At 43.8% G+C, this 23,887-nt stretch overlaps 2 protein-coding genes across 4 annotated transcripts in view; one reads left to right on the top strand and one right to left on the bottom strand.

Moving 5' to 3' along the window:
• FAM126B (family with sequence similarity 126 member B) overlaps positions 1 to 8,216 on the bottom strand; it is a 47,916-nt gene extending 39,700 nt beyond the window's left edge. For 2 of the 3 annotated variants that reach the window (XM_033169554.1, XM_033169527.1), the window contains exon 1: positions 6,948 to 6,994. The gene's annotated coding sequence lies outside the window, so the exon portion shown is untranslated. Of the gene's footprint in view, positions 1 to 6,947; positions 6,995 to 8,124 lie in introns of those variants that run through there. The other variant, XM_033169536.1, reaches the window with a different exon arrangement.
• Positions 8,217 to 8,547: 331 nt separating this feature from the next.
• On the top strand, positions 8,548 to 15,662 carry NDUFB3 (NADH:ubiquinone oxidoreductase subunit B3). The gene is made up of 3 exons (XM_033169565.1): positions 8,548 to 8,633; positions 13,784 to 13,921; positions 15,414 to 15,662. Exons 2-3 carry the CDS (start codon positions 13,788 to 13,790, stop codon positions 15,568 to 15,570), a joined length of 291 nt encoding a protein of 96 aa, XP_033025456.1. The 5' UTR covers positions 8,548 to 8,633; positions 13,784 to 13,787; the 3' UTR covers positions 15,571 to 15,662.
• Positions 15,663 to 23,887: the final 8,225 nt, after the last annotated feature.

Genomic DNA, 23,887 nt, shown 5'->3' on the forward strand with positions numbered 1-23,887 from the left:
AAATCTATTCAACTCCAAAATGCATATATGTACAGGAATACCAGCTGCAGCCTTAGAAGATACGAAGATTTCAGGGTGATATGTCAGGCAGTTTCCAGAAGAATTCTAGTCATATTTACTCAGCAGATGCCTCACCAATTTATATGGTACTTCCTCTCAAACAAGTGTGCACAGGAATGCAACTTTAGTTTTAGAAACAGTCAAACTATAATTATCAGTTATTCATTGCTGTTTATTTTTCTGGGAGGGCAAAATACATGCCCAATATTTCCGCAAAACATGCAATTCAAGCATTACAACTAGAAGTGGGAGGCATGTCAGCACATGACAAAGCAGAACAGATTAAGTGCCTGAAGTTTTCCCTTGTAAGAGATACACTTTGAGCTGAGGCTTATTGACTAGTGGGATCAATTCCAAAAACATTAGGAAAGGGAATCCCTGGAAGCACATTACATCATTGAGTAAGAAATCCAGTTAAAGAGCCTGTAGCTAACTGGAATTCTCTCAGCTCTTCATTTCATTATTTGAATGAAGGATCACAAAATTATTAAACCACTGTAGTCTTTGAGCTATGTAGGATATCAGGTGTGCAAATATAGACATTCACTTCTGGAGGTAAGTGAATGCCTATACCACATGAAACAAATGTAGCATGATCCACTATAAACATCTACGTAGGAAAATGGAAAATGCCTGCTCAGTGAAGTGCTTTAGGAATTTTCCTTCATACTCCATTAAAGAAAATGCTTTCCTTGCACGTTTTTAGTGCAGCTGAGGCCATGTTCAAACTACAAATGAAACTGACCACCTGGACCCTTGCCCACCCTGGCTCCTAGGCAGGGCTAGGCAAGGCTGGGCAATGGGCTCCATGGGGTGATGAATGCTTCCCTCTTTGAGGGAGTTTTCCTGGATAACCACTAAAAGAAATGGTTATTAAACCGCTTATTATAAAACCGCTTATTAAACTACTTATTAAACTACATATTCAAAAAACCTGGACGTTATGGCCAATTATCACCCAGTCTCAAATCTTCCATTCCTGGGCAAGGTGATTGAGCACACTCTAATCTGGAGGATGTGGACCATTTGGATCCCTTCCAATTGGGATTCAGGCTCCATCATGAGAATGAAACCACCTTTGTCACACTGGTTGATGTCCTCTTCTGCATGCTTTACAACATCTATATGAAGATGGTGGGAGAGATCATCAGGGGGTTTGGGCTGGGTGTTCACCAGTATGATACCCAGCTCTACCTCTCGTTTAAATCAGAACTGGTGAAGTCAGTGAATGTACTCTGTGAGTGTCTGGAGATGGATGGAGGATGGATGGCGGTTAACGGATTGAGGTTGAATCTAGACAAGACAGGTGTAGTGTTCCGGGGGGGGGGGGGAGGAAGGTGTGGTGGACTCCCTGGTCCTAAATGGTGTAGCTGTGCACACCCTAGGGGGTCATTTTGGATTCACAGATGTCCCTGGAGGCGCAGATAAATTCTGTGTCCAGGGTGGCTATCTACCAGCTGCATCTGGTACCCCTGCTGAGACCCTAATTACCTGTACACTGTCTCACCAGAGTGGTACATGCTCTGGTTCTCCTACTTGGAATAGAACAATGCGCTTTACATGGGGCTACCTTGAAGGTGACTCAGAAACTACAACTAATTTAGAATGTGACAGCTAGACTGCGGAGTGGCCACCAGGATCATATAACGCCAATCCTAAAGGATCTACATTGGCTCCCAGTAAGTTTCCAAGCATAATTCAAAGTGCTGGTGCTGACCTTTTAAAGCCCTAAACGGCATCAGCCCTGCATATCTGAAGGAGCATCTCCACCCCTATTGTTCAGCTCGGACAATGAGGTCCAGCTCCAAGGGGCTTTCTGACAGTTCCCTCACAAGAAGTGAAGTTACAGGGAACCAGACAAGGAGCCTTCTCAGTAGTGGCGCTTGCCTTGTAAAATGCCCTTCCATCAGATGTCAAAGGGATAAACAACTTTTAGAAGACATCTGAAGGCAGCCCTGTATGGGGAAGGTTTTAATGTTTAATGTTTTATTGTGTTTGTATATTTTGCAGGAAGCAGCCCAGAGTGGCTGGGGCAACCCAGTCAGATGGGCGTTGTATAAATAATAAAATTATTATTATTATTATTAGCTACAGGATATTTTTCTTTACCCCCACTTCCCTTTATGAACTAAAAGGTAACAAACAATATTAAAGAAGAGATAAACACATGGTCCTATTCCTTTCTCCATTTGGTCATGAGGGATTTAATTTTCAAACAATCACTTCAAAATTATCTAACATGCTGAATTTGTTACTGTGAAGTCTTTTTTGCTCTGGGAGAGTATAAACAAACATTGATATAGTTTATTTACTTCTCAATGCAATAATTTTAAAAATAGTTTTACTAACACACACACACAGCTACAACTGCAGTGGGAAAAGAAGAACTATGAAACGGTTCTTAGCAGATTTTTAGGCTATTGCCACCAGGGCTTGCAAAAAGAACAGTAAGCCTGCTTTCTCTACAGTGTTCTTTCATTAGGATACCTTTGCAAACCAACAGACAACACTAATCTTCAAAGAGGCTCAGAGTTTTCATTTCATTGAACAGATTAAATCAATTAAATATTCACTCGCATTACCTATCCTAAAAAAAATGGTAGAAGGTGAACACATGGCAAATTAGCCAATAGTTTGCCTTATTCTACTGTGTACTGTACCAGAAACAGAATGGTACCTAATTCACATGAGCCTGAAGGGAATTTCACAGTTTGCCATGTGACATGGGCAGGCTGCTGTTTGAGGAGAAACAAGTCTAATGGCCCCTTTGGACTCTCAGAACTACCGTAGTTTCATTATTTTTTAGATCCTACTATCATTCACAATCCAGAACACTTGCAATCAAATTCACATATTTCAATACTAATCTTCCATAAAACTCAGGGCTGTTTTCACAGTAAACAGGGGCTGGGGTTGAAGAAAGACTCTGTATTTTCAGCTCTTAAAGTCTCCTCCTCCTTTTTTAAGCTGCTTGGTCATTTGCCATGGGATGTGTTAAAGGTAAACCCAAGGAGGAAATATTATATTTGTAACAGCTGTAGTTTCCCTTCCAAGAGCTGACTTGTCAATCCCCTGTGTCTTTTGCCGTCTTAAGTCTAGGGGATAGGGTTTCTATGAGGTAGCTTCAAAATGGAAACGATGCAAAAACTGTAGGTGCCTAAATGGAACATTCTCTTTCATCCCTTTGTATCACAACCATCGGCTTCTACAGGGACTTGTAACACCTGCTGCAAAAGGCATTCCTTGTAGCATACAATATCAGGTTTCTATTTAGATAATATTTACCTAGCCCATGGACAGAACTGCTGAAAGGACAGATTACAGTAACTGTAAAGCAATGTCACCTTAAGACAATCAAGTCTCATTTGTCTCAAATCAAGATTCCAAGCAGTAAGGGTTTGTAATTTGGTACTTTAGGAGAATAGGGCAGGCTCAGTGGGAAGAAGAGGGTTGGACAATTCCTCTTGACTGAGCATCCTTATACAGTACAGGATGTACTCCAATGAAGTATAAGAAAACTAGGGATGAGACCATATTGATGAGATCTTTTATAATCAAAGCCTCCTGGCTTAGTCTTTGAAACTCACAAGTCTTTTTACTACATTAAAAAAGAGAAAACACAGAACATTTCTCCATGTTGTCCTACTAATAAAGAGAGGGCAAGGGGAAAAACAACCCAAATGCAACAATGAACAGGAAAAAAATGTTTAGTCTACCGAGCTCAACAGTGCAGAACTGTAGCAACAGCAACAGGTTTGGTCAAACATTCCCATTGTCAAAGGCAGGGATGACATTCTTAAACAAAACATTTCAAGATCCAAAAAGCAGTAGCTTTCTGCTGCTTTTCTCTGTCCAGGAGTATAGGCTGTTAGTCAAGGCTGCAGAAAGACAGACAGAAAGAGCTACTGGGTAAACACTGCATATACCTTGGCGGCAATGACTGAGGATGACCTCATATCACATCTACAACACGCATCTCATTACATTCATCTGCTTTCTGTTCTGAGAACTGTACAAATGAGAAGCCAGTTCCTAAAATCCACTAAGATGCACCCATTATGTTATTCCATGGATATCTCTGTAGATCAGGGGTAGGCAACCTAAAGCCCGTGGGTGGGATGCAGCCCAATTGCCTTCTCAATCCGGCCCACAGATTGTGTTTTTACATGAGTAGAATTTAAAATGCATCTCTGGGTTATTAGTGGGGCCTGCCTGGTGTTTTTACATGAGTAGAGTGTGTGCTTTTATTTAAAATGCATCTCTGGGTTATTTGTGGGGCATAGGAATTTGCTCATCCCCCCCCCCCAATATAGTCCAGCCCACCACATGGTCTGAGGGACGGTAGACCGGCCCACGGCTGAAAAATGTTGCTGACCCCTGCTGTAGATCCATAGATACCATCTGCCAGACAGTGCAAGCCTCTACACAAACCTCCCTTCAACCTTCCAAGAGACAGTCATGGGTCTTCATGGGTCAAATCCAGGCCTCACTGAAGCCTACAGCAAGTGAGACACACAGAAAACTCAAGTGCATTTCTGGACTATGCTACGAGTAGAGGAAGTAATGATAAATTAAAGGTAAAGGTAAAGGGACCCCTGACCATTAGGTCCAGTCGTGTCTGACTCTGGGGTTGCGGCGCTTATCTCACGTTACTGGCCAAGGGAGCCGGCGTACAGCTTCCGGGTCATGTGGCCAGCATGACCAAGCCACTTCTGGTGAACCAGAGCAGCACATGGAAACGCCATTTACCTTCCCGCCGGAGCGGTACCTATTTATCTACTTGCACTTTGATGTGCTTTCAAACTGCTTAGGTGGGCAGGAGCTGGGACCGAGCAATGGGAGCTCAAAATATAGGATGCAAACTAGATTGTAGGGGTGCAAGTAATGGTTTGGAAGCAACCCTCAAACTGTACATTAATTCACAATTGCTATTTATAAGTCGCTTTGGGTCACTTTTATGAAAAAATAATAATTTCATTTATTAGTTATTATTTAGGAGCTGTATGTGTCTAGCTGCTGCTGTGTATACACCTGCATTTACAGACTTTTACAAATGTTTTGAGAAAGAAGATTTATGCATAATCTTCACATTTTGCTATTGTTATCAGAGAAAAAATTAGAGCAAAGTTACAGAAAATAGGGTAATAGCATGTGTAGACCTATATAACCCCCCAAAGGAGTGCATTTACTATGCACATGAGGTGTGTGGGTAACAATTGTCAGTATTCTCCTTTGTTTTATGTTGCTTGAACCATCTTGCCCTTTCTTCATAACACTTTTGAAGAGTACCACAAATACCTTATGTAACATGCCTATGATGGCCTTTTGGGTGTGTTGGGCTGTCTAGAAACCCATGAATGTCTTTGGATACAGTAAAAAGCCTGAAGTTCAAAATACCAATGACTATGTTCTTAAGTATCCTCTATTCCCCCCCCCCACCATCCACTGAAACAAAAATCAGTGGGATAAACCAAAATTACAATTAATTTTCCTGTACAAAGAAAAGTGACTCTCCCCATCCCCTAGGCATGCTATTGCTAACAATATAGTTTTGCTCAGCCCCACAAGGCTCCAGAGGCAAGTCACAGCTTATGCATCTTGAGCAGTCTACACATCCAGTTAAGACCAATGTAAACATCAGCCCCACCCCCCAACATATTAGCCTATTCTGCTACAACAGTGAAAAGTGTTATGGATAGAAAAAATAGGGTATCAAAAAAAATTCCCTAAAAAGTAACATTATAAGGCTGAGCATACTTAAATAACAGGAAGCGATATATACAGTTAACATGAGCAGTTAACATAGAATGGAAATCATAAACAAGTAAGCATATTTACCTAAAGATATAGTACAATATTCTAATCAGTTTTACATCTTATATAAAGCCAAGCCTGTAAAGACAACTTTACTCCCACCTAGTTTGTCACTGTATCCCAGGAACTGGAGAGGCTATCCATCTATCAGACCTTCTCTTGAAGATTTAAACTATGAAACCACATAAGGACAGAAAACAGTAGTCCAAATGTTTTATATCTGGGGTGGCCAATTTGGTGCCCTCCAGATGTTTTGAATGACAAGTCCCGTAAGACCCAGCCAGTATAGACAATGTTCAGGAATAACTGGAGTTGTAGTCTACAGCAGTGTTTTTCAACCACTGTTCCGCGGCACACTAGTGTGCCGCGAGATGTTGACTGGTGTGCCGCGGGAAAATTACTTTATATATAGTCAATATAGGCACAGAGTTAAATTTTTTAACATTTTCTAATGGTGGTGTGCCTCGTGATTTTTTTCATGAAACAAGTGTGCCTTTGCCCAAAAAAGGTTGAAAAACACTGGTCTACAGCATCTGAAGGGCACCACAATGACTACTTCTTGTTTAGATGTGAAGCTTGTTCTTTCACAAGCTTTTTTACTCCAGTCTTTAATTATCTCATAACAGAAGTTAACAAATGTTCTAAGATAACTGATTAAACAAGACTATAGTTAATGGAAGTTTACTCTAAATAAGGCATTTTAAATGTCTGACACAAACATGCTAAAAAATTATATCATTATAAGTTATCCTATTCTGCTTCTAGATGCAAGAAAATAAGCAAAACTTAGTAGAATTACAGTTTTACTTTGAACCATGAAACAGCTGCATACTCAGCCCTTTCAACACAGGAGAGATGGAACAGACTACACAGTTCAGGTGCATTAGCCAGCCAGCCTGCATAATGGCATCTGACTGACAAGTAAGAATCATCTTCAGGAGACACCTTAACGTACATCTTACTCATCCCTTTGAATACCTACAAAGTCCCTAAAAGCAATTACTTGAGGGAACAAAGCTATAAATCAATAGAATTAATATCCTTGTTTAAGGAAATACTGAACTTGCACTTACCTCCCACTGTAGATTATAAAACGCTGGTCTTCCATTCTTCCGGGGGGGGGGGGGGGGATCCAGTTGACTATCAGCAAACCCACCAACCCAATCTATTATCTTAAGGAAACTGTATTCAATGTTGAATGTATAGATGCTAGTATGGCAGCTTTTCTCACTCAACTTCAAAAGCCTACATGTTTACATGAACACAATGTGTGCCAATGTACGTCCACTATACCAGCTCTGTAGATGGATGTCTGCATGTGCCATGTAGTCGAGAGGTTGCATAACCTGCAGATATAAATGTGTCCCTACTAAATTTGCCCAGTCACATTTCCCACACTGTATCAGGAGTTAATGTGTTAAGAGGAGGGTTCCCAAGCACCAACTGAGAAAGGGGTGGCAGCGCAGTGAGGGACTTTGCTAAGAAAAGAATCGCTTCGACATCTCGGAGAGCAACGCAGCACAAACCAATAGATGTATTGCCGACTAGAAAAGGGGTCTCCTCTCTTTATTCTGAAGGTGGGCAAAGCGTGCTGCCAATCCCTCAAGGAAGGAGTAAACCTCGAAGGTGCAATGAGAGGCCTCAAGTACCTTGGAGGAGAAATAAAAATAAAACACCAGTAGGTGCAAGCTTGAAGCCAGGACATCATCAAATGTCTTGTAAGCAAAAGGCTCTGTGAGGCGATGTTTTCTGTTGTTGCTTTTTTGTCCTGGGATGAAAACCGCCCCGGTAACAGCTGTGAGATTTTGGAGAAGGGGAGCTTAGCCTAAAGGCGAACGGGTGGAGGAGTGAAATAAAGCTTTGCTTTGGGAGGAAAGGAACCCGGTCTTGGAAGAACAGGGAGGAGGGCAAAGAGAAGAAGGGGGGGGTGAGAGAAAGAAAAATGGTCACGTCAGAGAGGCTCCACTTTGCCAAGGGTAAGGAAAGGGCTGCTGCTGCTGCTACCTGTTTATACTGTGGCGGTGCTCTGAGGAGGCTCAGAGCCAGAGTGGCGAAAGGAGGCCGAAGAAACACCTGCCAGCAACGGGGAGCAGGAGGAGGAAGGGGCAGCGGGGGTAGGAAGCTGTCACAGCCGAGAAGCGGCGCCTCAGCCGCTCCCGAAGCCCCACGTCCAGTCCATTCCCACCACCCTCCCTCACACCGAAAGCGGGGAACGAGAAGCGGGAAAGAAGGAGAGGCTCGCCTACCCACCTGCGGGAAGGACCGGCGTTAACCACAGCAGCCTCTCGCCGCCTCAGCCGCCGCCGCCGCCGCCGCCGCCGCCGCCACCATTACTGCTGGCGCTGTTGCTAATGCCTCGCTTTTCTCCTTCTCCACAGCTTCCCCCTCCCCCCACCTCCGACCTCCCCGCGCTCACTCCTCCTCCAGTCCCTGTCAGCGTCTCCTGCAGCGTAACAAGGCGCCCGCCCATTGGCCCTCCCCCAGCAAGCGCAGAATTCATTGGCTTCCCTCCGACGGGCGCGCGGGGAGGGCAGGGGGGGAAAGACCTTACAGCCAATGGAGAAGCGCGGCGCCGCTTAAAGCCTGAAGGAAAAGGGGCGGAGCTTCAGAACCCGGAAAAGGCCGCCTCGCCTTCTTTCCTTATGCGGAACCACTTGAGCTCGGTTAGGTTTTCCTGACGAGCTTGGCAAGACGGGACTGGCTTCCGTTTCCGGTGAGGCTCCCTGAAGTCCTGTTGAAAAGGGTCACCGAGCTTCCAGGTATGGGATGGTTTACAGGTTCCTCCTGTTTTTAACGTCTGCCCCCCCCCCGCCCTGCGGCTCCCCTTTTATGTTCCTTGCCGAGACTGGGAAGCCTTATTCCTTGCCCTAATCATCTGGGTCACCGATAAAAGATGCAAGGCTTTCGAGGCGGTGGTTGGCTGCAGTTCGGCCTGTTCTGAACGGGGCTACTCAATACATCGCGGTAGTTGATGCATCTTGAAATCAAAGGCATCTTGGTAGTCCGTTGAATACCTTTAGTAACGGTCGGTCGATTAAGCCGATCTACCTTGCAGGGTTGTTGGGGAAACCCAGCCAGATGGGCGGGGTATAAATAAATTATTATTATTATTATTATTATTATTAGGATAAGGTAAAGGTAAAGGACCCTTGAACGGCTAAGTCCAGTCCAAGGCGACTATGGGGTTGTGGCGCTCATCTTGCATTTCAGGCTGAGGGAGGCGGTGTTTGTCCACAGACAACTTTCTAGGTCATGTGGCCAGCATGACTAAACTGCTTCTGGCACAACGGGACACCGTGACAGAAACCAGAGCACACAGAAACGCTGTTTACCTTCCCGCCACAGCGGTACCTATTTACTTGCATTGGCATGTTTTTGAACTGCTAGGTTGGCAGCAGCTGGGACAGAGCAACGTGGGGATTTGAACCGCCAACCTTCTGATTGGCAAGCCCAAGAGGCTCAGTGGTTTAGCTGTGGGGTAACCCTGTGCATGTTCCTTAGTGGAAGGACATGGCATTCTTAGGATACAGAACAATGTGTTGTTGGGAGAGATAAAGCAGAGAGAAATAAAACTCCACACCTGTTGAGTTATATGCACCTGTGCAGGAGAACAAACGAGAGTTTCTGGTGGTGGTGTCAGAGAGATTCACCGCAGTGGCTGCTCAGCTGAAGCTAATGTACACACAGACACACAAGGTAGAGCTGTCGGTGGGAAGCAAAGTAAGAACATGCAGTTCACCGACAGTGGACAGTTTATGAATCACAAAATTGTGGAGACAGGGAATTGCATTGCTCATCATATCACAAATATTCATATCAGTAGCTCAACTGTTTTGAACATATTGGTACCGCTACTGATGTAGTTATTCTATTGTAGAAAATTACGGTAGCTTTTCGGTGCTGTTTTTTGGGGGGGGGGGGGCAGAACATATTGGTTTGGAATTATACAAACCTCAGAAGTACCAGCTCGGTTAAGCAAGTCTGGATCCCTTGCAACAAAAAGGCATAACTTTGTAGCTCCTAGCCCATCTGCTTGCACATTATTTATGTTTGGTTTCCTGTGACAAGCAAGATTCTCCTCCAGCCACCAGACAAGTAGCTATATTTGTGGCTGCTGTATACCAGACTTTAGTTTTATTTTCAGGTGAAGGAATTCTTTAATGTTGAAATTAGGGTTGCCATGCTGGTTAGTTTAGTAGTTTGATAATGTTGGCTGACCACCTATGTTGAGTGCAGTCAAGGGTTGTAAAATATTCCAAGATTGCTGCAGCATAGGTTGGTAACTTCTTCAATATCATTATGGTGTCCTTTGCTAGCAAGGGAAAGACTGGATGCTGCTCGGCCCTTAGTTCTGCAGCAATCTGGGCAAACAGAGCTGCTCCTGCTGCTGCCCTGCATCACTGAAGGCATCACTGAAGAGGAATAGAAGCAGTCATCAGTGGCAAAGGATGCTGCCTAGAACAGCCTGCTGATGCTTGACTACAGCCAGCCATGCTGGTTATCTGGAAAACCTTGAACTGGAAAGTTTCCTATGCAAATTCTGGGAATTTGCATATGGGAATTTGCATCATAAATTGTTAGGCTTCCTTTGGAAAACTTCCTGATGCTGTAGAGAGTGATCAAATTTTGCATGTTTTCCTTGCGTTTAGTAAACAAAGCTTACAGCTTTGAAATCATCACCCTTGCCTAAAATGCTATTTGCACTTGGAATGCACTCATTGTTCCTAATTAACTTATGAAACAAAGTTTTCCATGGAAAAGTAAAGCACTGGGAGGGGGGGATGTGTCCCTCATGTACTGGCTACTGCCTATGAAGTACAAGTGCATTTAAAAACTGAATTTTTTAAAAAATAAATAGTTGCTGTTTGCTTTCTTCCAGTTTTCTTTTCGTCCTTTTTAATGTTACTACACCTAGTGTATGGGGATAAAAGCCAAAGAAAAGAACTGCTATATTAATCATTTTATATTATTTTGACATTTTATAATAATTCATTACATTAAAAAAAACTTGTCTGTTGTTGAGATATCACATTAACTCACTTGCTCTTTGTAATTGGCATAAGTATCAGATTGCTTATAATGAAAGCACCTTTTGCTGTTCAGCTGTGTGATCCTATATGTATCTACTCAGAAATAAATATTGGTGTTTTCAGTGGTGCTCACTTCCAAGTAAGTATTATAGGATTGCAAGCCTATAATAAGGCTTTCAAAACTTCTTCTTCTTCTTTGGTGATCACTCGTAGCCGAGTAAGATTGTCTTCCATAAACACGGTTTTAACAATGAGTCCGTAAGTGACTGTGGAGGCCAATTCTGGACCCACACATCCTTCCACAGTGGGGACATTGGTTTCTGGGCAGGAGTTGATCACTGTGTGGATTTGCCAAGCGTGCCTTCCTCTTAGCTCGTTTCTCCCTTGCATCCTGAGTTCGAGTGTCTTCCAAGCTTTGGTAAAGGCTGTTCTCCAACTGGAGTGCTCGCAGGCCAGTGTTTCCCAGTTGTCACTGTTTACACTACATTTTTTTTAGATTTGCCTTGAGAGAGTCTTTCAACCTCTTTTGTCAACCACCAGCATTATGCTTTCCATTTTTAAGTTCAGAATTGAGTAGTTGCTTTGGAAGACGATAGTCAGGCATCCACACAACATGACCAGTCCAACAAAGTTGATGTTGAAGAATAATTGCTTCGACACTGGTGATCTTTGCTTCTTCCAGTACACTGACACTATTTGACCAGTCAGATGCAACTGCATTATTAGCATTAGGCAGGTGGAGGGGGAGCAGACTCGAAAACAACAACAGGGAATATTAGTTGCTACTCATATACCAAAAGCTAAAATGTCACCCTTGGTTGTTGTCTTAAATAATTTATTCAAGGACTAAAAGCCTCGTCAGGGCACATCATGTCTTGAGAATATAAATGGTCATCTAAAATTTATTGAAGTACCCATTAAAGTTTTTTTCTGATCTGTCAAAAGAATGGGAAGACGCCAATTCATTCATTCATTCCCTTTTAGTTTCATCGTTCTGGATCTCAGTCTTGCAAAGTCTTTTCTATGTACTTATCTAACTGCTGAGTCAAATGAGTACTTTCAAGAGCAGAATGATGATTATGTCTTATGTACAGATCTGGAGTATGACTAATGCAAGTCAGTACATCTTGTTCGCAAGCAATAGAAGCTCCATGATCTTGTACCGCCGTTCTTGGAATGCAAGCCATTTAAAAACTAATTTTAGAAGGAATTGTAATTAATAAAGCTTATTAAAATGCAGTTTATTGCAGCTTTGAACTGCTAAACACAATTTGTCTCTTAAAATTGGGGAATTTCCTAATTTGACTGGAGATAATTTTTAAAGTTGCATTTTTGTACAGTTTCTTTCTCTATTTTATTTCATATTTTTTACCCCATGCTCTATGGTAGTCACCACTGCAAAGCAATTTTGGAACAAAATGTGCTGTAGCAGTGGTGACTACCATAGAGCATGGGTTTTTGTTGGGGGGGCAGGCTTTTGGGGGGAGCAGAATCACAGCTTTGTATTGATTTTGGGAGCAGCTGCCCTCCCCCGGCTACACCCATGCTATAGTTATCAAAATTTTCAAAAGTAGAAGGTCTGTAAATTGGCTTTTGAAAAATAGGGGTTCCTCAGTAATTAGCTAATTGGGAACCACTGGTCTAGGGCCTTTCCAACCTACTGCCACTTAAAGTAGGTGCAGTTTTTAAAAGTTTAATTTAATCCAGATGTCTTGTCTCAGGGAAGCACTTCCATTGCAGGGGAATCATTTCCATAACAGTCAATGAGCCTTTTGTGAATTTTGAATTATGGTGCTGGAGGAGACTCTTGAGAGTCCCATGGACTGCAAGAAGAACAAACCTATCCATTCTTAAAGAAATCAGCCCTCAGTGCTCATTAGAAGGACAGATCCTGAAGTTGAGGCTCCAGTACTCTGGCCACCTCATGAGAAGAGAAGACTCCCTAGAAAAGACCCTGATGTTGGGAAAGATGGAGGGCACAAGGAGAAGGGGACGACAGAGGATGAGATGGTTGGACAGTGTTCTCAAAGCTACTAACATGAGTTTGGCCAAACTGCGAGAGGCAGTGAAGGATAGGCGTGCCTGGCGTGCTCTGGTCCATGGGGTCACGAAGAGTCGGACACGACTGAACAACAACAACATGTGAAGTGTGCGAAATATAGTTGTATTGAGTGTCATGTAAATACTGTACTGACTTGTACCTTTGACATAACCACATGAGGAGCATGGCCAATCCCTCTACTCCCACTTCCATGCAGTTTTTTCATAGTACTTCTATATGACCTTGGCAATACTGTACTGCTGGAGCATTCAAACTGGAGTTTTGACTCTGCGCACACACACACACGTGTGTGCGTGTGTGTGTCTTTCTCCTCCCTTAGCTGTAGCTTGACATTTAATTGTCCTAAGTGAAATTATCACAGGGAAGGCTTTTAGGGTAGACACACCCACCCACCCCTATTTATATGTAATTTCAGGAGACAGTTTTTCCAACTTGGTTTCCAAAAGAGAATGATGGGGGAGCAAAAACAAAACAAAACATTCTTCCCATCCATTCTGCAGCAAATGCTAGAGGGTGTCAGATGCTAAGTTGTGCTCCTGCAAATACAGCACTACTTAAATGTTCTACTCAAGTGCTGAGTGGGGGTGTTCCACCCAGTTCTTAAAGGGCTTAGCCAATTAGAGTATTATGAACTGCTATTATGAATAACTGCAGTTTGCTAAGGAATACTTGACACATTTCTTATGTGGCCATTGTGTGGTGGCTGGTCAATTTCCTATTATTTTATAAAGAGAAGCTCTGAATGCAGTTTTATAAATAACCTTGTACAATGTATCTTGTAAGAGCTGCTTTTCTTTTCTTTTAAATCTTTCTCCAGAAGCATGGGGCATGGTCATGAACATGGTCCCGTCAAAGTGGAATTTCCTGATCCCAAAGTATGGAAGGTAGAGGGGACTCCCCTACAGGATATCCAAGAAAGGTTGGCTCGGCGTGGTCTGAAGGATCCATGGCTTCGGTAAGAGCTGGCAAAAATATGGCCTTTCACTTGCTCTTGTCAGCCACAGACTTACTGTATAGCAGACAATATCCTCCTTTTACAAGGAAAGATCCAAAACCCTCTAAATAGGTTCAGGTTGTTTTTTAATGTCAGTTCAGGAACAAAATCCTCTGAAATACTTAGGATTGGTGTAGAGAACTATCTTCAGCCCAGGGGTCACATTCCCTTCCAAGGGCCATATGCTAGTGATGGGAGAGATCAGAGGCAAAGAGGGCAGAGGAAAGAATGTAATTTTTTCCTTTGCACAGTAAGGAAGTTTATTCAGGTAGTACCAAGTGATGCACATAGGAGTTTTGCAAGCCAGAGTGCTGTAATATCTAGGGAAGGGATTGGACATTCTTGGCAGTGTTTCTCAAATGTGGGTGCCAGTGGCGGAGGAAGCCTCTGCGCCACCCAGGGCGGTGCGCGGACGCACCCCCCTGGGGGGCGGGGCGTCGCAACGTCAGGACGCATGTCGCGACGGGCTGTGCATGCATGGAAGTGCCGCGCATGCGCGGTGCATCCCACCCCGCGCTGCTGCTCCCGCGGCGACCGGGCAGGCGGCGGCTTGTGGGATGCCCCGTCCATGCTGCTTTACGGATGGGGCAGCCCCACGAGCCGCCGCTCTCTCGGCAGTTCGCTCGGTTGCCGCGGGAGCAGCGACACCGACTCAGATGCACTGAGCAGCACAGACAGGGTGCCGGGTGGCGGGAGGGGCCACCAAGTGTCACCCCCCCCTTCCCCGGGGCGAAGCACCCCCTACGCCCTGCCCTTCCTACGCAACTGGTGGGCACCCAGCTGTTGTTGGACAACAGTTATCACCCCTAGCTAGCAGTGGTTATTGTAGTCCAATAACAGCTGGAGACCCAAGTTTGAAAAACACTAGAAAATGTTCCCAGGATAGCATTAAAGCATGTTAGAGAGCTGCTCTTTCAAAGAATGCATCATTCTAAAGTGGCATCAGAAGCTCAGTGATTGCAGTAGACCGACAAGGAAAATTATATGGTTGCTTATGAATTATAGCTGAATGGATTCTTATTAGAGACCACAAGCAATAAACACAACCTGTAAGCAAAATCGATAATTAAAAACGACAGACCTCATAGAAAAGTCTAACTTAAGAGTGGGAAGGAGCGATGGGAAACTTTGCTTCTGTGAACTTCCTTTGCTGTCTTAAGATCCAAGCCGTTTTGGGCATCCCCCGCACCACAGTCCATCCCACATTACTGTATTCAAGAGGGTGGGGCCCTTCAGAGATACTTTGTGGGGGTTGCAGAGGGGAGAAGAAGACAAGAAGCTTTCCTTCTATGGATTTCCTTAGGTTAACTTCTGTAGGGATACAAGCCTGAAAAACCACAACACTTTTCACTGTAATATTGCTTCAGGATATATCATTAAATTTGTAGACCAACATAGGCAGTTGTACAACTTTACTTTTTGTTCATCTTTGTTCTTTTTGTCTTGCCTCTAGCAACGAAGCCTGGCGGTATATGGGCACCTTTGCAAAACCTGTCACTATCATGGAAGTTCTCGGCAAAGGATTCAAATGGGGATTTACAGCCTTTGTGGTAGCTCTTGCGGTTGAGTATACATTTTTCCCTCCAAAGAAGGATAAGGGCCAGCACTGAGGATCAGTTGCTTTCTCTCTTCCAAGCTACAAATCGATTGCTGTGTTCTGACTTTGCATGAAAAGATGTGTATTAAAGTTCTTCAAAAAGAATGGCAGTGTGCTCTCTTTTTCTCACCTCCCATGGGGAAGGAAGGGGTTAAAACACATCACAGGCTGATTACTACGCCTTATTGGATTGCCATGGCAAAGCAAGATACGTCTGCCATTGGTTTATTTTTGTCCTAATAGCTTTCTCTTCCATTTGACTGGCTCAGAGGCCAGGAGAAGGAACTAAAAGGCCAAGCTTTAGACTTGACTCCTTTGTGTGCTGCCACCAGGAAGTCCTGCCTATGAGCATATACTCCAGATGCCTGCCGTAGCTACTGTTATTTGCATTTATATCCCACACGATCCACCCTCCTCCTTTATCTTTACAACCGCCCTGTGAAGTGGATTGGGTTGAGGGAAGGTGACTAGCTCCAGAGAACCCAGGGAGCTTTGGAGCCCAATTAGAGGTTTGAAACCAGATCTCCAACCATTAACCAATACAGTGGTACCCCGCTAGACGAATGCCTCGCAAGACGAAAAACTCGCTAGACGAAGGCATTCGTCTAGCGGAAGGCTGCCCCGCAAGACGAAAAAGTCTATGGGGCTGCCTCGCAAGACGAAAAATTTTCGTCTTTTTTTTTTTCGTTTTGCGGAGCGCGGCTGTCATTGCCGCTCCGCAAGACGAAAAACCCGCTAGACGAAAATTTTCACAGAACGAATTATTTTCGTCTAGCGGGGCACCACTGTACTCTACCCTGGCTTTCTTTAAAAACAACACATGGGTGTATGTTCCAGGCAGCATCTGGGCTTGTGTTTGGCTGTTGCTGTATGGCCAAAGAACTTCTTACACTACAACAGCTGAACGGAATGCTGCCCTGAGTAAGGACTTTTATACAAGCCTAAATCAACCCTGAATCTCATTCAGTTCATGAATGGTGTGTGTGTGTGTGTGTGTGTGTAATTTGCGTTGTCTCCCTGTAGTGTTGTCTCCCTTGCAAATAATCCTAACACCTTTGTCTTTTAGAACGTCAAACTGTTTTCTCTTTGTTTTTTTCACTCTCCTGTTGCAGGGTTTTTTTTTTTTTTTTGCTTTTAAGCTCCAGAACTTGCCTACTGTTCCTCATTAGCCATCTTGTCCCCAGATATTCAAAAGCATGAGGCAGTTAAAATTTTGGTAAACCTGGATATAGAGTCTGCTTACAATGCTTTGCCTGTCTTGTGAACATGCGCTGCAAAATCTGAACTGTTTGGAACACACACTTGGGAAGTAGAAGTAGCTTACAGGTGCGCAGGGCAGCCTAACTGCGGCTGTTTCAGTTAAAGGTTATCTTTCTCATTTTGTAGTGTTAACCATGGCAACAATTCCCTGTGCTAAACTGTCACAGCAGGCCTATAATCCAAGGTGTCAAATTCTTTAGAGGCAGAATAATAAATTTAGCTTTGTAGAGGGAGAAAATGTAAGTGACATGAAGTACACCTCCTTTTCTTAGTCAACGTTAGGAGGAAAATATAAAGCCGAATAATAGCCACTCATGCCCAGTTAGCTTAAAAATTATTTCTGTGCCAAAATGCACATAATTACACTGGCATCTATATGCATATTTTGACTGGGACTCCAAAAGCTTGGGAGTGTGTGAGCATCTGAACCAACACTCCAAAGGTGTGTGAGTCAGACGACTCGAGAGACACCCAGTGAAGCTGAAGCAACAGAAAGTACAGTACTTCATCACACAGCAAGTTGTCAAGCTGAAATTTGCTATCAAAAGGAGGCAGTGATGGGAACCAAGTTGGGATGCCTCTAAAAGAGGACTCTAAAAGATGATCAGTAGCTACTAGCCATGATGGCAACCTTTGCCTTCACTATCTTGAGGCAGCATATCTCTCAATACCAGTTGCTGGAAGTTACAGGTGGGGAGAGCACTGTTGCACTTGGGTAACAGCTAATGCTCTGTGCTTCCATCCAACTTGCTAAGGATGGGTAGCGACAATACCACCTCATCTTTACCATCAATTCAAAACAGCCCTTTTGAGATCCAGCAGAGAAATGCTGGCATGCCCAAGGCAACACAAATAACCTTCAAAGCCACCCTGGGATTTGAATGTGAGTTTCTCTAAAATCAAAAACCAGGAAAGATAACCTGTCATTTTATTATTCTGTTTATATATTGTCTCCAAGGTGGTGTACAAAATGTTCTTCCCTCCTCCCTTTATTTTATCATCACAACCACCCTGTGAAGTTGCTTAGGCTGATGGAATGTATCTGGCCCAGTAACACACAATAGGTTTCATCGTTCAGTCATGTCCGACTCTTCGTGACCCCATGGACCAGAGCACGCCAGGCACGCCAATCTTTCACTGCCTCCCGCAATTTGGCCAAACTCATGCTAGTAGCTTCAAGAACACTGTCCAACCATCTCATCCTCTGTCGTCCCCTTCTCCTTGTGCCCTCCATCTTTCCCAACATCAGGGTCTTTTCTAGGGAGTCTTCTCTTCATAGGCTTCATATTTGACTGAATATTTGAATCCCGGTCTTTCAAATCCTAGTCCAACTTTGTAACAACTACTACACCATACTTTCAGCTGTACTGTTGTTGTGAAACTTTACCTCGCCTTACGACCCCATTCCAATCAGCTGTTACTTTCTTCTAATAGGCCCTCTCCTGTATTAATGCATCCTCAGCCCCAGCACCTGCTGTTTGGAGAAGATTTTTGGAAAGGATTCTGAGATAGTGTACTGTACATTTACTTACAGGTGGGTAGCCGTGTTGGTCTGCCATAGTCGAAACAAAATAGGAAATTCTTTCCAGTAGCACCTTAGAGACCAACTGAGTTTGTTCTTGGTATGAGCTTTCATGTGCATGCACACTGAAAGAATGCACACTTGGTATCTGAAGAAGTGTGCATGCACACGAAAGCTCATACCAAGAACAAACTCAGTTGGTCTCTAAGGTGCTACTGGAAAGAATTTCCTATTTTGTTTGTACATTTACTTGCAATATACTGCATTAACGCTATGCGTATTCAGTTAAGCAAAGGCTGGAAACCATACAAAACAAGGCATATTAAACCGCTCACAACCTTACAAAAATGCTGGCGTCCCTTCCAGCATGCATACAATGCTCTATTACAGATTTTAAGGCTGGTTTTTTTTATAATTGCTTTATTTTGAAGAACTTTGGATTCTTGAAGAAATTTAGCTGCCTGTATAAAGCCTATAAGCAGCAGCGACTGCCCTGCAAATGAAAACAGTGTCACACAAGTAGGAACGTGATCACTGGACAGATCAGGGTTCACAAACACCGATAGCTACAGGGATCTAGAGATCTCACATGTTGGCAACGGAGCTCAACAACATGAGAGCTTGTGCCAGACACAAGGGTCTAAAAATAGAGTGGACGTCAGTCAGAACTGGCTGGCTGATCTAAGCAGAAGGCTGGTATGATACGCTCTCTGCTTACATTACATAGGTTATTTTAATCTTATCTAATGATGTGTCCAACTCAGGACAATTGGGGGGGGGTTGTTTTTGAATTTTGAAAAAATATTCTTATGATATCCTGGTCCCAGACCATTTCATTTTATTTGTACCCTTTCAATCGTTTTCAGAGTAGCCTTAAAGATTAAGGCCAGCATTTAGAACTGAACCCAGAAGCAGGCAGACAGTACAGCTGGACAGGGTTGAGGGTTCTTAGCAAGGCGACCCCCAACAACCCAGCTACCCCACAAGTAACACCCCACTACCACCACAACATTATATTTCCCACAATGCCCTGGAGCATCTGACATAGTGAAGTCAGCAGATGGATATTTAAGTTTCTGAAATGAACCAATATAGTTTCTCTTTTACGCGTTTGTTCAATAGAAATGCTCAAACGTTCCTCATGGAGTATATGCCCTGGAAATATACCCTATTTAGTTCAATGAGGCTTATTCACCAGTAAGTATACTATGGGCTGAGACAGCTGCATTCGAACAATATGATGCATTATTTGTACGCCTGCAAAGGAGGCATTAATGATTGAGCATGGATCTTCTGTGAAACGTCATTCGCACTCTCCATTAGACTACTTAGACCCCTATCTCAAAGGCCGCCCCCTTTGATCCCTCTCGTGACTCTCCTTCAGCAGACGTTGTTTTCAACAAAATAGTTGGCATTAAGATTATGAGCAATGCAACATTTATAAACCCTGATCACTCAGCTTGAAGATGTAGAGCTTGGAGAATGCCTAGTCTGGATGGAGGGGGGGGGTTTGAAATTGCAACCCCTGTGGCATATTAAAAGGCACTTCTTTGAGCGTTTCTGCTAGTGGGACAGGGAACAATACCTTATGATTTGAAGTGCCAATCTAGGTTGCTGGTATTGCTGAATCCCAGCAAACCAGCAATGCCACAGCCATGACAGTCTGTGGAGCAACCATGGCCTTGATAGCGTGTGCAACATTTTCAATGGTGTCATAGAGAGGTGCCTCAGACTTTTCACCTTCCGTTAAAAAATAACTAATAAACAAGTCTCTAGCCCCACTAGAAGGTCATGGCGCAAAACGCACAGGTAACTTCTAAGCAAATTCTGTGAAATTAGGGTCTGTGTGGTATGGCCGCATAGCATATTTTGCCTGGTTACTGAGGAAGGCTCCCTGCTATCAGACAGCATCAGGGTTTGTGTGTAAAATCAACGTTGTTATGTTCTCCACAATCAGGTCCAACAGGATATAGCCGACTTCCCCTAAGCAAAAGGCTATGAGGGCAGCAGGGTGAGCAGCCTCTCTAAATTTTGTGCTAGGCCACACTCCCCATGGCAGCCATTTTGTGTTATTCCATGTCCCCACTTAGCAGCTATTTCTTGACTGGCACCCCCAGCACTCTCTCAGAATCCGAAATGTCCAAAAAGGTTGGCGACACCTGCTATGGAGGGCCAACTCCCATATAACTCTTTCCAGAATTAATTTTTTTAAGGGAAATTTCTTCTTGGCTGCACTCACAAAAAGGGAAGCCGGCTTCCAGTGACTGCAGGGAGCACTGAGATGATGAAGTAGCACTTAAGGACTTGGCACTCTGCTCAGCTCGTCTTTCACTGGCCAGCCAGTTGCAGGATGGAATGGGTTTCTCTGTGCAGAGACATTGCTTCAGCTCACTAACAATGCGCCTCATGAAAAAAAAAAAAAAAAAAAAAAAAACCTCGCTCCATAAACAGAGGCTCCCCACTTTTACTTGCTTCTGTTTTCCTGGTCCTGTTTTCTGGCAGCATGAACGTTGGGAATTGGAAACAAATGGATGGGCAGATATTAAATTTGACCTCAGATAGGGGCTCTTGTATGCTAGACTGCTTACAACACAGTTCTGATTTTTTTAATTTTTTTGCAGAAGTATATTTTTCTCTGCCAGCAGTTTCATTATTGGTGAGGGAGCTTTTACGATAACCACTTTCCCTGGAGGCAGTTTTAAGGCACGAGGCAGTAAATCATGGCTGTTGCTTTGCCAATTTTAAGCCACTGTGTGGCAACTTATGTAACGGTTTTTATGTTTTGTAAATTGCTGTTTTTTTGCTGCCTGAATTACAAGAGAGGGATATAAGTAGCTCCTACCTTGTTTCAGGGATCCTGTTTTATTTGCTTTAGGTTAGAATAGGAAGAAACCCCCGAGACATGTTCCAAGTGCACTGTACAAACGTACTAATTAGGGTGTGTCATTTTAGAGGGCGAAACTTAATTTTTAAAAATTTCATCAGTTGAAAAAATATGTTTTTGAGTGTCAGGAATTCAAACTTACTCGTTTTGTGACTGGACAACATTTATCTTGGTAAACCTGTTGTTGTTGTTCAGTCGTTCAGTCGTGTCCGACTCTTTGTAACCCCATGGACCAGAGCACGCCAGGCACGCCTGTCCTTCACTGCCTCCCGCAGTTTGGCCAAACTCATGTTAGTAGCTTCGAGAACACTGTCCAACCATCTCATCCTCTGTCGTCCCCTTCTCCTTGTGCCCTCCATCTTTCCCAACATCAGGGTCTTTTGCAGGGAGTCTTCTCTTCTCATGAGGTAGCCAGAGTACTGGAGCCTCAACTTCAGGATCTGCCCTTCCAGTGAGCACTCAGGGCTGATTTCTTTAAAGATGGATAAGTTTGATCTTTTTGCAATCCATGGGTTGGTAAACCTACATTTGATTAAAAAGCACTGCTCCTAGAAAACCAACGAATTATAATTTTACCTTAGAATCATTGAGTTGGAAGAGACCACAGGGGCCATCCAGTCCAACCCCCTGTCAAGCAGGAAACACCATCAAAGCATTTCTGACAGATGGCTGTCAAGCCTCCGCTTGTTGTTGTTGTTCAGTCGTTCAGTCGTGTCCGACTCTTCGTGACCCCATGGACCAGAGCACGCCAGGCACGCCTATCCTTCACTGCCTCTCGCAGTTTGGCCAAACTCATGTTAGTAGCTTCGAGAACACTGTCCAACCATCTCATCCTCTGTCGTCCCCTTCTCCTTGTGCCCTCCATCTTTCCCAACATCAGGATCTTTTCTAGGGAGTCTTCTCTTCTCATGAGGTGGCCAAAGTACTGGAGCCTCAACTTCAGGATCTGTCCTTCCAGTGAGCACTCAGGGCTGATTTCATTGAGAATGGATAGGTTTGATCTTCTTGCTTTAAGCCTCCGCTTAAAGACCTCCAAAGAAGGAGACTCCACCACACTCCTTGGCAGCAAATTCCACTGTCGAACAGCTCTTACTGTCAGGAAGTTATTCCTAATGTTTAGGTGGAATCTTCTTTCTTTTAGTTTGAATCCATTGCTACCTGTCTGCTTCTCTGGAGCAGCAGAAAACAACCTTTCTCCCTCCTCTATATGACATCCATTTATATATTTGAACATGGCTATCATATCACCCCTTAACCTTCTCTTCTCCAGGCTAAACATACCCAGCTCCCTAAGCCGTTCCTCATAAGGCATTGTTTCCAGGCCTTTGACCATTTCGGTTGCCCTCCTCTGGACACGTTCCAGCTTGTCAGTATCCTTCTTGAACTGTGGTGCCCAGAACTGGACACAGTATTCCAGGTGAGGTCTGACCAGAGCAGAATATAGTGGTACTATTACTTCCCTTGATCTAGACGCTATACTCCTATTGATGCAGCCCAGAATTGCATTGGCCTTTTTAGCTGCTGCATCACACTGTTGACTCATGTCAAGTTTGTGGTCTACCAAGACTCCTACATCCTTTTCACATGTACTGCTCTCAAGCCAGGTGTCACCCATCCTGTATTTGTGCCTTTCTTTTTTTCTTCTTCTTTTTGCCCAAGTGTAGTACATTTCTCCCTGTTAAAATTAATCTTGTTTGCTCTGGCCCAGTTCTCTAATCTGTTAAGGTCATTTTGAAGTGTGATCCTGTCCTCTGGGATATTAGCCACCCCTCCCAATTTGGTGTCATCTGCAAACTTGATCAGGATGCCCTCAAGCCCATCATCCAAGTCATTGATAAAGATGTTGAATAAGACTGGACCCAAGACAGAACCCTGTGGCACCCCACAAGTCACTTCTCTCCAGTCACCTTCTGAAAATGTCCGGTAATGCTATAAAAAAATGTTAGTTTCTCTGTGTAAAACCTATCCTATTGGGAATAAAACATTACCTTGTAAACATAAAACATTAGAAAGTAATGATATCAGTGAATTAAAAATATAACATCAGCCGCCAACTTGTTCCTTGACCTCACATTTCTCGTGTATACACCCTGCCTGCTGTCCCTTGTTTCATGCGAGCATAACAACACCCGTGTACTACTTGCATGGGCTCATCAATGAACTTCTTTACTTCTGCTGTATCCCCGGCAGCCATTTTGTGTGGGGTTTCCATTCATGGGCCCCGCATGCCTTGGCAGAGAGCATATAAGCTTGCCCTGACCCCATCCTGCCTTTTCCCGGGTCCAAAAGGACCCGCGTCAATTTGACGCATCTAAAATGGTCACTGCCTAAGTTTACATGTCAAAGGATGTCCAGATACCTGTCAGATATATATGCCTAAAGTGGAGCAGGACTGTTTTTGATGTAACAGGTGTTTATGCAGAAGTATAACCATGATGAACCAGTTCTCTCTTGTAACATCTGAAGGCAGCCCTGTTTAGGGAAGTTTTTAATGTTTGATGTTTTATTGTGTTTTTTAATATCCTGTTGGAAGCTGCCCAGAGTGGCTGGGGAGGCCCAGCCAGATGGGCTGGGTATAAGTAATAAATTGTTTGTTGTTGTTGTTGTACAATGCAGGGTCACTCAACAATACAGACGAAGAGTAAGTTTGGGACTGATAAAAAG

Source organism: Lacerta agilis, chromosome 1 (assembly GCF_009819535.1).
Source record: "Lacerta agilis isolate rLacAgi1 chromosome 1, rLacAgi1.pri, whole genome shotgun sequence".
Lineage (NCBI taxonomy): Eukaryota > Metazoa > Chordata > Lepidosauria > Squamata > Lacertidae > Lacerta > Lacerta agilis.

What these genes read in the sequence shown, in the direction of transcription:
- NDUFB3 (XM_033169565.1), top strand. Translation starts at nt 13,788, where the DNA reads ATGGGGCATGGTCATGAACATGGTCCCGTCAAAGTGGAATTTCCTGAT. An exon ending in CTGAAGGATCCATGGCTTCG is followed by an intron (nt 13,922 to 15,413) that starts GTAAGAGCTGGC and finishes TCTTGCCTCTAG; the next exon opens with CAACGAAGCCTGGCGGTATA.